The sequence below is a fragment of the Ruditapes philippinarum genome, unplaced genomic scaffold, assembly GCF_026571515.1.
Source record: "Ruditapes philippinarum isolate M1 unplaced genomic scaffold, ASM2657151v2 ctg199_1_1_1_1, whole genome shotgun sequence".
In the NCBI taxonomy this organism is placed as follows: domain Eukaryota; kingdom Metazoa; phylum Mollusca; class Bivalvia; order Venerida; family Veneridae; genus Ruditapes; species Ruditapes philippinarum.
The window spans coordinates 203,994-216,859 of NW_026859993.1; the positions used below are offsets into that span (position 1 = coordinate 203,994).

The following is a 12,866-nucleotide window of genomic DNA, read 5'->3' on the forward strand; positions in this document are numbered from 1 at the left end:
TATTTCAGCTTCCTGATATGCCAGATAGTAAAATGAGACTGATTGCATCTTTAAAGAGGTAATACTTCCTTCTTAAGGTAATGTTGAATTTTAAGATGTAATACCTTACTTTGCTTGTAATTAAAATAAAATTCTGGTAAATAGAGGATATTCAAGTTTCTTATATCTTGTCATTTTCACTGGACTGACACTGTAAAAATATACATATATTGTCTTTTTGGCTGGACTGACAATGTTAATATCTTGACCTTTTCACTGGGTTGACTTGACAATGAAAATTTAACTGATATTTAGGTGGACTGACAATATATTTTCATTACATTGTTTACAGAGCTGACAAGATACCAATATCCATTTACACTACATATGAAAAAGGTTGTAAGAGGGAAGCAAGTCAACTTTTGGAAGGTAAAATTTTAAAACATTATTGGGGATACAGTTTTAAGTATTTAAATTATACAAGTTTTCAAATTTTGTAATTAAAGGGAGGTTATTTGTCATGGGAAAGGTTGGACAGAAGACATGATCACTGAATCTGGGTAACTTGATAAAATAGATTTTGCATTATTTATATAATTTATATATATTTTTTAAAGAACCCAAAGAGCTAAGATATTTGACATGAAATATCTTCTAGTGAGTGTCTACCAAGTTTGTTCAAATAAAAGCCCTGGGGTCAAAATTGGCCCCGCCCCGGGGGTCATTGATTTTCCCTATATGCATATAGTAAAAACTTAAAAAATCTTCTTTTCAAGAACCGTAAGAGCTAGAGCTTAGATGTTTGGCATGAAACATCTTCTAGTGAATGTCTACCAAGTTTGTTCAAATAAAAGCCCTGGGGTCAAAATTGGCCCCGTCCCAGGGGGTCATAGATTTTCCCTATATGCATATAGTAAAAACTTAAAAAATCTTCTTTTAAAGAACCCAAAGAGCTAGAGCTAAGATATTTGGCATGAAACATCTTCTAATGAGTGTCTACCAAGTTTGTTCAAATAAAAGCCCTGGGGTCAAAACTGGCCCTGCCCCAGGGGGTCATTGATTTTCCATATATGCATGTAGTAAAAACTTAAAAAATCTTCTTTTAAAGAACTCAAAGAGCTAGAGCTAAGATATTTAGCATGAAACATGTTCTAATGGGTGTCTACCAAGTATGTTAAAAAAAAAAGCCCTGGGGTCAAAACTGGCCCTGCCCTGGGGGTCATTGATTTTCCTTGTATGTGTATAGCAAAAACTTAAAAATCTTCTTTGAAAAAACCCAAATAGCTTGAGTTTAGATATTATACATGAAACATCTTTAAGTAAATATCTACAAAGTTTGTGCCCTGCCCCAGGGGGTCATAGATTTTCCCTATATGCATATAGTAAAAACTGAAAAAATCTTCTTTTAAAGAACCCAAAGAGCTAGAGCTAAGATATTTGGCATGAAACATCTTCTAATGAGTGTCTACCAAGTTTGTTCAAATAAAAGCCCAAGGGTCAAAATTGGCCCCACCCCAGGGGGTCATAGATTTTCCCTATATGCATATAGTAAAAACTTAAAAAATCTTTTTTTAAAGAACCCAAAGAGCTAAGATATTTGACATGAAATATCTTCTAGTGAGTGTCTACCAAGTTTGTTCAAATAAAAGCCCTGGGGTCAAAATTGGCCCCGCCCCGGGGGTCATTGATTTTCCCTATATGCATATAGTAAAAACTTAAAAAATCTTCTTTTCAATGCTATGTGTATAGCAAAAACTTAAAAATCTTCTTTGAAAAAACCCAAATAGCTTGAGTTTAGATATTATACATGAAACATCTTTAAGTAAATATCTACAAAGTTTGTTCAAATAAAAGCCCAGGGGTCAAAACTGGCCCTGCCCCAGGGGTGTGCAGAAACATGTGTCTACCAAGTCTGTAAAAATTGGCCCGGGGGGGGGGAGGCTATATATAGGTGAGCGACCTCGGAGCCATCATGGCCCTCTTGTTTTACTTGAAATGGAGTCATTTGATTGGTTGATTTATTTAATTCATTTTCTATTCAATCAGGGGTGTTTATTGATTCTGATACTGATGATGAAATGGAGTTGTCTCCCTTTGAACTATTGGTAAATACACTGCAGTTGTTGAAAAGCAGAGTTAAAAGCAGAGAAAATGCAGATTCTTTTAAACATACAGGTATTTTTATTTTATACTTAATTTAATCAATAGTTCAGAGATTAGCCTCTTTGGCCAAATGGTTAATGGCCCATGAAACCCCAAAATGGTTAAAGTTTTAAGTGCCACCCAAGTGAGAGAGACAATGTGGTCTTAATGGAAAAGTGGTCTTAATTTTGAGGTAACTTTATTCCATTTTATCAATAAAGGATTTCCAAATAGTGGCCTTTATTTACAGAAGTGGACTGTAATCTTTGCCATCTGATCATGGTCTGCACTGTTTGCTATTAAGTTGGTACTTACTCATATTTTTTTTCCTCAAAAAATGGTAGCTGATTTTGTCCAGATAAAAGATGGACAGGTCCTTTTCAGATTTTAAAGGTGGTAAGGGTTCAATAGATAAAAAACGAAACAAAAAAAAACTTTGCACTACTGACATGTGTACACATTTGCAGTGAGAAATATCTGATATTTTTTCAAATAACAAATCCTTCTCTTCATTTATATATTATGCAAACAATTGTTGAAGGTTGAATTTTATGTTTTAATAAATTGTGTTCTATAAAATTAATATAAACATCATGATTTTAGTTCCAGAGATATTATCACAGCTATGTGGAAGAGTAGAAACTGTATTGTCATTATCTCCCCATGTTAGTTTACATACACCAGAATGTGTTACCATAGCAACAGATAATCCTAAACTTGAATCTCTACATTTAAAGGTAAGTTTGTATGACTTATTTGAGTTCCCCTAACAATCGGGACAGCATCAGACTAGAAATCTAGGTGTCACAGGTTCCATTCTTGTGTGTGGCGTAATTTCTCCATGGCAACTGATCTCAGACATTGAGTCTAATGGTCATTTGTCTCTCTCCACTGATTCAGAAATCATTGTGAAATGGTAGTCAGTCACTTTCAGAAAAAAATTGGTAATTACTGGTTAGTTATCCAGGCATGCCTGTTGATATGACCAAAAAATGTATTAAAATTAACTGAATAATCTGCCAAACAAACAAACGAACAAACAAAACATTTATTTTTACTGAGGTATAGTATTGAAATTTGCAACACTTTTATTGATTATCAACTCTATTTGCACACAACAATATGTAGCGTGGTTCTAGATAAATTTTTTTTATGTTTTTCAGCTTTTTGGCCAACATTTATAGGCCACCCTAACCAGGCATTCTTGTATTTTGGATATTTTTTTTACACATTTGTACTTATACTTATTCATGTATAATTTCAAGATAACTTTCTTGATCCACACTTTTTTCCAGCATTTATTTGTTCAATTTTCAGGAGCATTTATTTGTTCAATTTTTAGCATTTTTTTTATTAGCTCACCTGTCACAAAGTGACAGGGTGAGCTTTTGTGATCACTTTTCGTCCGGCGTCCGTCCGTCCGTCGTCCGTCCGTCCGTAAACTTTTACTTTAAATGACATCTCCTCATAAACCACTAAGCCAATTTCATCCAAACTTCACAGGAATGTTCCTTTGGTGGTCACCTTTAAAAATTGTTCAAAGAATTTAATTCCATGCAGAACTCTGGTTGCCATGGCAACCGAAAGAAAAAACTTTAAATATCTTCTTTTAAAGAACCAAAAGAGTTAGAGCTAAGATATTTAGCATGAAACATGTTCTAATAAGTGTCTACCAAGTTTGTTCAAATAAAAGCCCTTGCCCCGTGTTCACAAAGATTTTAGGATCAGGATCAAGATCAGGATCAAATCTAAAAACTCAAATATTATCCATTGTTTATTCTTATAGATTAGATATTTAATATTAACTTGATAAAACTGGACTTGAAGTAGCATGTTTTTGAAATTAAAGAATAAATTTATTGTAATTTTTGAAAGATATGGGCATTTTACAGTTAATCCAAATATTGATCTTGATCCTAAAATTGATCCTTATTTTGATCCGATTATTTTTGTATTTGTTTCGTTATTTGTCTATTTTACCCCTAAACAGGATTGTTTCTTTGCAAATCAGCAAAATATTACATTAACTTTATGTACCATTCAATTCTAGCAAAATACGATCAATATTAGTTATATAAAACAAAGAAAATAAAATCAGGATCACTTGATCCTGATCCTGATCTTTTCTTTGTGAACACGGGGCCTGGGGTCAAAATTGGCCGCGCCCCGGGGGGTCATTGATTTATCCTATATGCATATAGTAAAAACTTAAAAAATCTTCTTTTAAAGAACTCAAAGAGCTATGGCTAAGATATTTAGCATCAAACATGTTCTAATAGGTGTCTACCAAGTTTGTTCAAATAAAAGCCCTGGGGTCAAAATTGGCACCGCCGGGGGGGGGGGGGGGGGGGGGTCATTGATTTTCCCTATATGCATATAGTAAAAACTTAAAAAATCTTCTTTTAAAGAACCCAAAGAGCTAGAGCTAAGATATTTAGCATGAAACATGTTCTAATGGGTGTCTACAAAGTTTGTTCAAATAAAAGCCCTGGGGTCAAAATTGGCCCCGCCCCAGGGGGTCATTGATTTTCCCTATATGCATATAGTAAAAACTTAAAAAATCTTCTTTTAAAAAACCAAAAGAGTTAGAGCTAAGATATTTAGCATGGATTATGTTCTAATAAGTGTCTACCAAGTTTGTTCAAATAGAATCCCTTGGGTCAAAATAGGCCCCGCCCCGGGGGTCATTGATTTTCCCTATATGCATATAGTAAAAACTTAAAAAATCTTCTTTTAAAGAACTCAAAGAGCTATGGCTAAGATATTTAGCATCAAACATGTTCTAATAGGTGTCTACCAGGTTTGTTCGAATAAAAGGCCTGGGGTCAAAATTGGCACCGCCCCGGGGGTTATTGATTTTCCTTATATGTGTATAGCAAAAACTTAAAAAAATCTTCTTTGAAAAAACCCAAATAGCTAGAGTTAAGATATTAAGCATGAAACATCTTTTAGTGAGTGTCTACAAAGTTTGGTCAAATAAAAGACCTGGGGTAAAGATTGGCCCCGCCCCCGGGGTCATTGATTTTCTTTATATGTGTATAGCAAAAACTTAAAATCTTCTTTGAAAAAACCCAAATAGCTAGAGTTTAGATATTAAGCATGAAACATCTTCTAGTAAGTGTCTACAAAGTTTGTTCAAATAAAAGCCCTGGGGTCAAAACTGGCCCGGCCCCAGGGGTGTCATTGTTTCTAACTATGTATGTATAGTAAAAACTTAAAAAAATCTTCTTTTAAAAAGCCCAATGAGCTAGAGCTTAGATGTTTAGCATGAAACATATTCTTATGGGTGTCTACCGAGTTTGTGCAAATAAAAGCCCTTGGGTTAAATTGGCCCTGCAACGTTGGGGGCGGGGGGGCGGGGGGGGCTATATACAGGTGAGGCGACCTCAGGGCCATCATGGCCCTCTTGTCAATTTTCAGCATTTATTTGTTCAATTTTCAGCATTTATTTGTTCAATTTTAAGCATTTATTTTGTATAATTACAGGTGATTGATGCTCTACTCAACATTGTAAATGAGAACTTGCAGATTTGTTATTCACAACAGAACCCAGACTTTTCTTGGTTAACAACATTACTCCAGTCTCTAAGTCAGTACTCAGTTGTCATTGAAACATTGTATAATAGGATCTTCATATTAACAATCAAACAGGTATTTATTTCAAATTGTTATGTTGATATTTAATCAGGTAAACGTCAGCGACTAGGTGGCTTAAACAATTTCTTTGTTGTACAAGTTCTACTTTTCTAGAAATGTTGCAAGCTCGGTTTGACCAAGTCTGTACATGGATGGCAGTCGTAAATGTAAGATTGTGTTCATGCCCCCTAGTACCGACTTAAGCAGAATTAAACATCAAAACATGAAATGACAAAGATGATATTCAGGGGTCATTTAGCTCTCTCAAGTTTTCATGTAAGACTTGATGAATGCTTAAACTCACTTGCTTAATTAAAATGATGAAAATCTGGCCATATTTTTTAGGGAATACATCTTGAAAACCATCATGTTGACTGTGTAGCTGCTATTCTTATTGAGGTCCAGTCACTATGGCAACAGTTACCGTGTGTACAAATGAAATGTCAAGGTCACAATAATGATGATGTCAACACAACATTAACTGCCTGTATTATAGACATTCTTCCTGTAAGAACAAATAGTTGGATGAATCTAAGCCTGAGGTATTTATTAGTGATTGCAATTTATTTCTCCATGGCTAATTTGTATATTAATTGATTTGACCTGCATTGAGCTTTACCTGTGTTATTTTTAGATATATAAATGCTTTTAATTTGTTATTTTAAGTAGTCTGCTTTTTGGTGTATATGTACTTGTATACCATTATGTGTATACAATGTCTGATGTTTTTCCTATAAGGTTTTAGTTCTCTGTTAAATTAGTCTAAAATTAATTATTCATTTAGGCAGAAAATATATGATAAGTTTTAATGTTGTATGTTTAGAGTTTGATGTGTTATTTATATTATATATACATGTGTATTTCAGGTTAACAACATGCTGTATGAAATATATGTTTAGTAGATATGATAAACTAGAGCGAACAGTCTTAATTCCAATTCTAATCAAAAAGGTATGTAATTGTATGATGTGTTTGAAATCAGATCACATTTCTATTTTCTGTTCTTTTTATAGTCATTGATTCCAGTTCTTTACTATGTTTGAGATTGTGCACTTGTATGGGAGTTAGATCTGATGTGATGCCTCTCCAGTCCCATATCTGTTCATAACAGTGATGGTCTAGTCCGGTTTTGAAAATATTAATTGTTTTTGCTGAAACAACCCTTTCTGGCAATTCGTTCCACAAGTGAACAATTCTAATGGAGATCTAATGGAAAAAATGTTTTTACGTAGTAAAAGTCCCTTATTTAGTCTTGGTTTAAAATTGTTAAATTTAAGATGATATCGTCTAGTGGCTGATATGTTTAACTTCTAAAAAAATCTTTCCAAATAATTATTTTCCATTAAGTAGGGTATCTTATGGGTTTCAATCAAATCACCTCTTACACATTCTACAGCTGTGGGTTTAAAACCTGCCATTGATTTTTGGTCCCTTTATGCTATCCAATAGTTTTATGGAAAGTCACTGGTTTTACGTGCATGTGTTAGTGCAAAGTTGTTTATTTTTAATTAAAGAAATGTGTAAAAATTTGCAGTATACGTTAAACTTTAAAAGTACAGTGTAACCTCTACATAGTAGCTGTCTCTAGAGTAATAACCTCTTTAAAATTGTGTCTCCCAAAGGGTGTTGCTCTATAAAGGTTATACTGTATAATACAAGCAGGAAGATATTGAAGAATTTTATCATGGCAATACTACCCAGTTACTGAGATTAGAGAATTGTCTACATATTTTGTCATATACACATTTTATAGTAATATTTGTGGAATATTTTATTGTTATCAAATGTTGTCAGCTATTTTATACACTAAGGAAGATTGGCTTTACAGAGATCAAGAATTTCATCTTTATTTTTATATTTATTTTTTTTTTTTGCAGTTTATATATTTGTCAACTAGACAGAATGTTCAACTTTGTTACTATGACAAGGGAAGTAATTTGTCAAGGGAGGATAATATCGTTAGTGCTTTATACATGTCCGAGAACTTCCAGCAGATTGCCAACATATATCCAGTAAGTTGTTACATTCTAGTTTTAAGATAAGAAAGGATGCTAATTGTGGTTTGTGAGGAAACCTTGCAGCTAGCATACAGAACCTTGATTGTTATTCTTTTGTGTCAGGAATGATGGATCTAGGGGTCAGAGGTTAAAGTTGTCATAGGAATTTTAATAGTGTCATTGTGACTTAAAATTCAACAAAAAAGGAAAGGAAGTTTTTAAAAAAACTATGCATTATATAATAAACACTGTTTTACTTTTGTATAATCACAGTTGACAGTGTCTGAATGGGTTGACTTGGAGATTTCTGTCTGTCCTGAAGATGATTGTCTAACACATTATCAAAGGTAATTTTATGAATTTTCTATTCTGTGTTTTATTTTTAGTTTTTATCTCCTCTAACTAATAAGAACTGGTAACATAGCTAGCCAGTACTGGTGCTATAGAAGTAAGATGGTCATGACACCAGTTGAACTTGAACCTATGATCCCTGGGATAAGTTATGTAAAACTTAACCACCCAGCCAGCTTGTTAGGCAAACTGTCCCATTATGTCATTTCTACACATTCAGTTTTATAGATTGGTTATAACTGTGAAAACCATGATGTTTAATATTCTTGTGATTTAATTTAGTCTAAAACACATCTCACTATACAGGTAGTATAAATTTTCAATGTACATATCAAAATTTTCAGATACGAGTATCTCTCATGGATGGTATACAGCTACTTCCTTGGCATAAAGCAAGAGGACATTTACAGTATAGCATCTGCTGTTGTACAGGGAATAGTAAAGTATGATATAAGGTAGGCATGAAACTTTAATTTATGCAAATTTATTTTAGTTTGATTGTGTTGGAAACTATAAGCTTATTGAAACAGTCTTGAATTCATTCCTGGAACTAACAAGTACCATGCAATGAGTGTAGTTTCTTGCTAAGAAAACAATAGCTTGCTCCTGACTGGGTTTGAGTGCATGCTGCCAGCAATCCTTAGATTACTAGTCTGACGCATTAACCATTAGGCCACGCCGCCACAAGAATAGAACGCCGCAGTAATTTTAGAAGATTAATATGATGATAGTCTTTATAATGATTAAACACTGTTGACATGGTTTCAATTTTTAGTTGAGAGGTAATAACTTGCGTAAGTTCTTAAACAGACTCATCCAAACAGACTCATCCAACTTCCCTATTTATTAATTTTCATCTGATTTCCAGAATATAGAGGGTTAATTTTCATAGAATATAATGAAGTGATGATTTAGGTCTTTCAATATCAACAGTTTATTTTGCAGTGTTCCAATGAAAGTTTATCTACTGTATATATATATTTTTTTACAGGCTTAGTCAGGGAAGTGAGGATAGTTGTGAATGTTGTGAACAAAATACAGTCTCACCTATCAACAGCAGGACTGTACTGGTTAACCTTGTTCAGGTATGTGATGGGGACCCCGGTGCTTGAATGATGTAAGCCAATATCTAAGTCTTTATATCACTTACGGTTATCAGTTGCCTCTTCGGGTTTGAAACCAAGACATTGCACTATTTTTACTGAGGAAGCAGAGAGTAACATGTTTTAACAAAGGGCTGCTCTGGCCTTTAATAAAACATGGAGGGCCATCAAATAAATAAAGATATAGGGGTTATTATATAGATAAGGCAGGTCATCTTGAATCTTTCTTTACTAGTAGAGACTATCCTTGCAGTCTTACTAGGCTCTATATGCTGCCAAATTTTAAAGCTCTTTCAGTTGTCAGTTTACAGTTGTCAGTCATCAATTTACAGCATCGTGGAAGTCCCATTATGCATATCTAGTTTACAGCATATATATTGATTTATTATTATCACAGGTCACTTTCATTAATCTAATAGTAATCAGTCTGTTTCGGGGATAAGAATTAAAAAAATGGGAAATATTTTGATGAGAAATCTGTATGAGTCATTTATCTTGATGTATATACGTATTCATAGTATTCATAATTCTCCTGATTATGAAACAAAAATTCTCATGAATCATACCAGTTTCTTTCTTATCTGTGTCCTGAACTAAACATTTCTGGTTTCATACAAGGAAATCCGGTTAATGGTCCAAGTAGGGCTTTAATCTTTAAAGGCTGAAATCTATACAATAGAGCCAGTGCTGCACTTGTGTTTTCTGTTGTTGTTTTTTCAAATTATACAAAATTATAAAAGAAATGGTAATATGTATGTTTAACATTGTAGGAATTAACATTAAGGTTTTCACATCAGACTAAGGATGGAGGTGATATGTTACCCTGGTTACCACAACAGCTGATGAACCTTTTGTCAGGGACAGCGGATGAAATTCAACAACAATGTATAGTACAACATTTCCTTAGGTATCTCATTTCTTTCTCTTTTTCGGCTTGGTGAATAAGTCTCAGGTTGTTTTTAAAGTGGTCACTGTCCAGCTTTAGTGGTGGTTGAATATCTTACCTGCAATTTTAATGTCAAGGTCATAAGATGTTGGTCTCCATAAAGTGAATGTAATGATTTAAGTTTACAGGGTATTTAATGCAATAAAAGGTATTATTACTGGTAAACCACTGTTTCATATTCATACAGTAATTGCATTGAGTTTAACATATGTTATAAACTTTTTTCATTACTGAATTAAATTAGAAATTATCTTTAAACTACATGTACTTTAAAGTAGCCCATTGTCTCAAATGTAGACATAAATACATATGAAGTAAAGTATGTCTTGTCTCTTTCTCAAACCCCACTATGTACTGTGTTTTTATATTATTACAGGTTGGGTGTTTGCTTACCAGGGTATTTGATGTTTAGTGATACATTGAACACGATAACCCCACAGATTCCCCTGAACCTGATAGCACAGTTCATTACAAAGATTATTGCGCCACATTTGTGTGAGGGACTATTTTTACCTGCTAGTATCACAGTCTTTTTGTGTCAGGTAGGCAAAAGAAATTTATTAAAAGTTTTTCCTTCATATTGCCATGTATGTTGCGCGCAGAACTTTTGTGACAGGTAGCCTAACAATACATGTATATATTTAAGTCCCCTTCTTTGTACACCAGAATAACATGAACAAATTATTGGTAGTTCTCTTTTAGAAAGCTTTTTTAGCTCACCTGAGCTTGCTCAGGGCGAGCTTTTAGGATCGGTGAATGTCCGTCCGTCGTACGTCCACAATTGCTTGTGAACACTCTAGCGTTCGCATTTTTGCCTCAATCATCATCAAACTTGGTCAGGATGCTTATCTAGTTGAAAGCTCGGATGAGTTCGAACATGGCTCATCTTGGATGAAAAACTAGGTCACAAGAGCTAAAAATAGAAAAACCTTGTGAACACTCTACAGGTCACATTTTTGACCCAATTATCATCAAATTTTGTCAGGATGTTGTCTAGGTGATAGCTCGGATGAGTCTGAACATGGGTCATCTCGGATGAAAAAGTAGGTCACAGGAGCTATAAATAGAAAAACCTTGAGAACACTCTAGTGGTCACATTTTTGACCCAATCATCATCAAACTTTGTCAGGATGCTTGTTTAGATAATAGCTCAGATGAGTTCGAATATGGGTCATCTCGGATGAAAAACTAGGTCACCGAAGCTATAAATAGAAAAACCTTGTTAACACTCTAGCGGTCACATTTTTGCATCAATCATCATCAAACTTGGTCAGGATGCTTATCTAGTTGAAAGCTCGGATGAGTTCGAACATGGCTCATCTTGGATGAAAAACTAGGTCACAAGAGCTAAAAATAGAAAAACCTTGTTAACACTCTAGCAGTCACATTTTTGCATCAGTCATCATCAAACTTGGTCAAGATGTTTGTCTAGGTGATAGCTCGGATGAGTTTGAACATAGGTCATCTCGGATGAAAAAGTAGGTCACCGGAGCTAAAAATAGAAAAACCTTGATAACACTCTAGCGGTCACATTTTTGCATCAATCATCATCAAACTTGATCAAGATGCTTGTCTAGGTGATAGCTCGGATGAGTTCGAACATGGGTCATCTCGGATGAAAAACTAGGTCACAGGAGCTAAAAAAAGAAAAACCTTGTTAACACTCTAGTGGTCACAATTTTGACTCAATTGTCATCAAACTTGGTCAGGAAACTTGCCTAGGTCATTGCTGGGAATAAATCGAACATGGGACATCTCGGATGAAAAACTAGGTCACAGGAGCTAAAAATAGAAAAATCTTGTTAACACTCTAGTGGCTACTGTTGTGATCCAAATATTCTGTTAATTGGTCTGAAAGTTTGTTTTGATGATTTCTAAGTCAAGATCAAACATGGGTCATCTTGGATGAAAAACTAGGTCACACCGCCCAAATATGGAAAAACCTTGTTAACATTCTAGTGGTCACATTTTCGACTCAATTATCATCGAACTTGGTTAGGATGCTTGTCTAGGTAATTGCTTGGATGAGTTCGAAATCGCATGTGAAACTAGGTCACCGGAGCTAAAAATAGAAAAATCTTGTTAATACTCTAGTTGCTACTGTTTTGATCCAAGTATCCTGGAAATTGGTCTGAAAGTTTGTTTTGATGATTTCTAGGTCAAGTTTGAATATGTGTCACCTGGGTAAAAAACTAGGTCGCACTGCTCAAATATGGATAATCCTTGTTAACACTGTAGTGGTCACATTTTTGACTCACCTGTCATGAGACTTGGTCAGAATGCTTGTCTAGGTAATTGTTTGGATGAGTTTGATAAGTCAGGTGAGCGATCTAGGGCCATCATGGCCCTCTTGTTTGTCTAGTTTCTTTCAGTTATAGCCTTCATATTTTGTGGGACTGTCGGTCATGATCTGTTGATGACCACTATATTTTTTGAAGTCAGTTAGCCAATGAAAAGAAAAACCCTTTGAAACTGGTCATTAGATTTCATAAGGAGGTTGGTCAGTTCATGGATTTTGAGATCAGTATGTCAAAGGTCAAGGTGATCACAGACACTTTGTCCATGAATAATGTTGTCTGTACAAATGAAAGAATACTTTGGCCTACAGTCATCAGACTTGTTTGGTAGGTTGGTCAGGACAGGTTAATGACCCTTAATAATTTTGAGGTCAGTATGTCAAGGTCATAGTGACCTTCACCACAAAAGCTGACT

The 12,866-nt window shown here is 34.5% G+C and overlaps 1 protein-coding gene across 1 annotated transcript in view; it reads left to right on the forward strand.

Annotated features, from left to right (window-relative positions):
- LOC132758549 (Fanconi anemia group A protein-like) overlaps nucleotides 1-12,866 on the forward strand; it is a 46,119-nt gene that overhangs the window by 25,712 nt on the left and 7,541 nt on the right. Inside the window, exons 15-27 of the mRNA XM_060750226.1 lie at nucleotides 9-58; nucleotides 332-408; nucleotides 2,026-2,154; nucleotides 2,725-2,858; nucleotides 5,608-5,772; nucleotides 6,103-6,299; nucleotides 6,624-6,708; nucleotides 7,635-7,769; nucleotides 8,028-8,101; nucleotides 8,450-8,560; nucleotides 9,097-9,190; nucleotides 9,979-10,115; nucleotides 10,531-10,696. Coding sequence (XP_060606209.1) covers nucleotides 9-58; nucleotides 332-408; nucleotides 2,026-2,154; nucleotides 2,725-2,858; nucleotides 5,608-5,772; nucleotides 6,103-6,299; nucleotides 6,624-6,708; nucleotides 7,635-7,769; nucleotides 8,028-8,101; nucleotides 8,450-8,560; nucleotides 9,097-9,190; nucleotides 9,979-10,115; nucleotides 10,531-10,696 — 1,554 coding nt within the window. The remainder of the gene's footprint in view (nucleotides 1-8; nucleotides 59-331; nucleotides 409-2,025; nucleotides 2,155-2,724; nucleotides 2,859-5,607; nucleotides 5,773-6,102; nucleotides 6,300-6,623; nucleotides 6,709-7,634; nucleotides 7,770-8,027; nucleotides 8,102-8,449; nucleotides 8,561-9,096; nucleotides 9,191-9,978; nucleotides 10,116-10,530; nucleotides 10,697-12,866) is intronic.